The 3321-nt window shown below is 26.1% G+C and overlaps 1 protein-coding gene across 1 annotated transcript; it reads left to right on the top strand.

The window, feature by feature from the left end:
- Window positions 1–262: 262 nt before the first annotated feature.
- LOC111624228 (mucolipin-3-like) lies at window positions 263–2483 on the top strand. The gene has a single exon (XM_023367042.1). It carries the CDS (start codon window positions 376–378, stop codon window positions 2050–2052), a length of 1677 nt encoding a protein of 558 aa, XP_023222810.1. The 5' UTR covers window positions 263–375; the 3' UTR covers window positions 2053–2483.
- Window positions 2484–3321: the final 838 nt, after the last annotated feature.

Below are 3321 nucleotides of genomic sequence, written 5' to 3' on the forward strand. Positions count from 1 at the left end.
TCGGCCATCCGGCGCATCCGGCCGTCGAATATATATGTCGTAGCTGCCAACTCTAAAGTTCTTTATATATATATTATATTATATTATTGGAGATACAACTTATAATTATTTTCATCTTATGTGTATGCGATCGAAAAAGTTTGGATACCACTTCTCTACAATACAGTTAATGTGTCANAGCCATAAATTTACTATTATTTTAATTTTTGTTCTTATGAAAACTGAACAAAAGAAGTAGAGAGCGCTTTTCAGATACGCCATGTTTTTGCTATAAATAGAAACAATGGATGTGTAACGCTGGAGTTTGCGTATGTTGTAAATAATGGGTTATTTTGTTTATCTCTAAACGTACGTATTTCTTATTATATTGTAAAAATGAACGAATCGTCACGTTTATTAGACGATCAGGAAAATCATCGCTGTTCGTACGGTTCAAACAATCCACAAACATTTATTAGTTCACAAACTGAATCAAGTGATGTTGTTTATCAGCAGGTACAAAACAAATTAAAAAATAAATTAAAATACTTTTTAATGAATCCAATTGAAAAATGGAGGACGAAAGGAAAAATTCCGTGGAAGTTAGGTTTACAAGTTGTCAAGATCATCATCATTACTGTACAACTAGGATTATTTGGAAGTGATAATTATAAATACGAACTACAAAAGTATAATACAGAAGTGTCGTTTCGTCACATATTCCTTAAAGATTGGAAAGCTGGAAGAGATAATGTTGTTTATCCACCGTCGTTTGGTGCATATGCAGTTTATACTAAATCCGAATTCTTTGACAGTATCAATTTTGTGATCGATAAACATTCGTCAATTAATCTGTCATCCGTAGGATCGTTCAGATATGACACAGATAATGATGAAATTTCTTCGATTACATTATGTAAAATTCAGTATCAGAGTTGTGAGATATGGTCGTTCAATTCGAGTGCCGTCATTGACACGAGTACGGAACAGTTGTGTTTAGAAATCTTACCGATTTATCCTGCGGGTGATCCTCGATGGCACACATTCTCGATAGAGAAGTTTATTAAGGAGAAAAATTTTTCTATCAATTTTGATTGTTTGTTAAATGTTAAGTTAAATTTCTCCCTGAAGGCAATTTATCTAAAACCGGCAAGCATATCTGAAGTTCCGGACTGTTATAAACTACATATATTCATTAATTATGATAATAGTAAACATGATGGACAAATGGTTGTTTCGCTTGATACGTCTGCAGTAAAAAGAGATTGTCATCTTAATGTCAAAAATAATGATTATAAATACATATATGTATTTAGACAGCTGTTGAATGCAATTGTTATAATTGTTTGTGTGTTGTCATTGATTTTGTGTGTCCGTTCTCTTTATAGGGCACAAATTTTGAGAAGAAAAATAGTTCAGTGTTTTAATAGATGTTATGGAAAAACTCTACCTTTTGAAGAACAGGTTCAGTTTATTGATTTATGGTATGTTATGATAATTATAAATGATATTCTAATAATAATAGGATCTGCTATTAAAATAGAACTTGAACATAAAACAATAGAAGGAGATCAGTATGATAATTGTTCCATTTTTCTTGGAACTGGTAATTTACTTGTATGGGCTGGAGTATTACGTTATTTAGGATTTTTCAAAAAATATAACATTTTAATCCTAACTATTAAACGTGCTTTGCCAAATGTAATGCGCTTTATGCTTTGTGCTATTCTTTTATATAGTGGATTTTGTTTCTGTGGTTGGTTAGTATTAGGTCCTTACCATATTAAATTTCAATCTCTCAGCAGTACTTCAGAATGTCTTTTTTCTATGATGAATGGTGATGATTTATTTGCAACATTTGCTATTATCAACACACAAAATTCATTAATCTGGTGGTTTAGTCGTTTTTATCTTTATCTTTTTATCAGTCTCTTTATTTATGTTGTTATTTCTCTTTTTATATCAGTTATAATGGACTCATATGAAACTATTAAGGAAGTTTACACAGGAGAGATTCCAAAATCTGAATTACAGTTATTTATAAATGATGAAAATATATCTAAATCTTTGTAATTATATACTTACTATACACTGTTAATTTATCTGACATTTAGGTTTTAACAAAAATCTAAACTTTAATATATATTATAAATTACTTGAAATTATATAAATTTCAAGTAATTTATCTAAAATGTCACCAATAGATCTGAAATATTACATTTATGATTTATTTCAGTAGATGAAATTGTTAGCTTACTTATTTTACAATAAATCAAGAATGATGTGACTTTTTTTTATTAGTCCTGACACTACTTTTTATGTATTATTATTTTACATCTTTAGTAACCTGGTATGCATGTAATGTTTGAAAGCTTTTTTAAAATATTATATTCAGATTAATTAGAAATTACTAGTAGTTTTATCATTTGCTCTTCTTGATATTACTGAAGAAGTGATTTGAAACTTATCATATGTAAAAATTTCAAAATTGCATTTATTTTAAATATATTTCTATGTATTTATAGATCTGTTGTTTTTTTTTTTATTTATTTTATAATCTCTACTAGAGTAAATTTTAACAAGTCAAAAATATTTTATTATTTTAAAACATAACTTTAATATAAACTATAGGCTATATAAACTATAACCTACTTAATTATGTTTGAAAATAAAAGAAGGAATATTTAATAATTTCAGTCTTTAATTTAAGTATGAAATTATTGATATAACATGTTTTAAATATGTATAAAATGCATGTACAAAACAAACAAGTCTGCAAAATTATCATATAAAAGGTGAATCATTATATATTTTTATATGCAACAATTATTTATTTTTACATAACTAATATAAAACTTATGTTTATGAATAATTGAAAGAAATATTTTTAAATTAGACAAAGATAAAATTTTTATAGAGGGATTAGCCAGTAAAATATGACATTGAGAATAGTAGTAATTATTACATATGTAAATATCTTTAAGTTAAGTGTATGCAATTTGATTATTAATAAGTTATATGATTTTAAATTAAACTAGTACAATCAGTATTATTTCATTTCTAGAGATGTTAAATTGGAGAAAATTTAGATATTCTTTAAATTAATTTAGTTGCATTAATTTTCTCTATCTTTATAAAATAGTTTCTGTCAATCTTATTTTATTTTAACATAAAATTAGTTATGTTAAAATATAACATAACTAATTTTATGTTATATTTTGTCTGAAATATATATACAGACATATTTACATATCATTGAAACATTTAAATTAATTGCAGAATAGAGATGATGATAAATAAAACACTTCTTGCTTGAAAGTTTGATTTTACATGTTTATAGAT

Source organism: Centruroides sculpturatus, unplaced genomic scaffold (genome assembly GCF_000671375.1).
Source record: "Centruroides sculpturatus isolate CEXI.00-Female unplaced genomic scaffold, Cexi_2.0 scaffold61, whole genome shotgun sequence".
NCBI lineage: Eukaryota > Metazoa > Arthropoda > Arachnida > Scorpiones > Buthidae > Centruroides > Centruroides sculpturatus.

Coding starts and splice junctions, on each gene's coding strand:
- LOC111624228 (XM_023367042.1), top strand. CDS start 376: ATGAACGAATCGTCACGTTTATTAGACGATCAGGAAAATCATCGCTGT.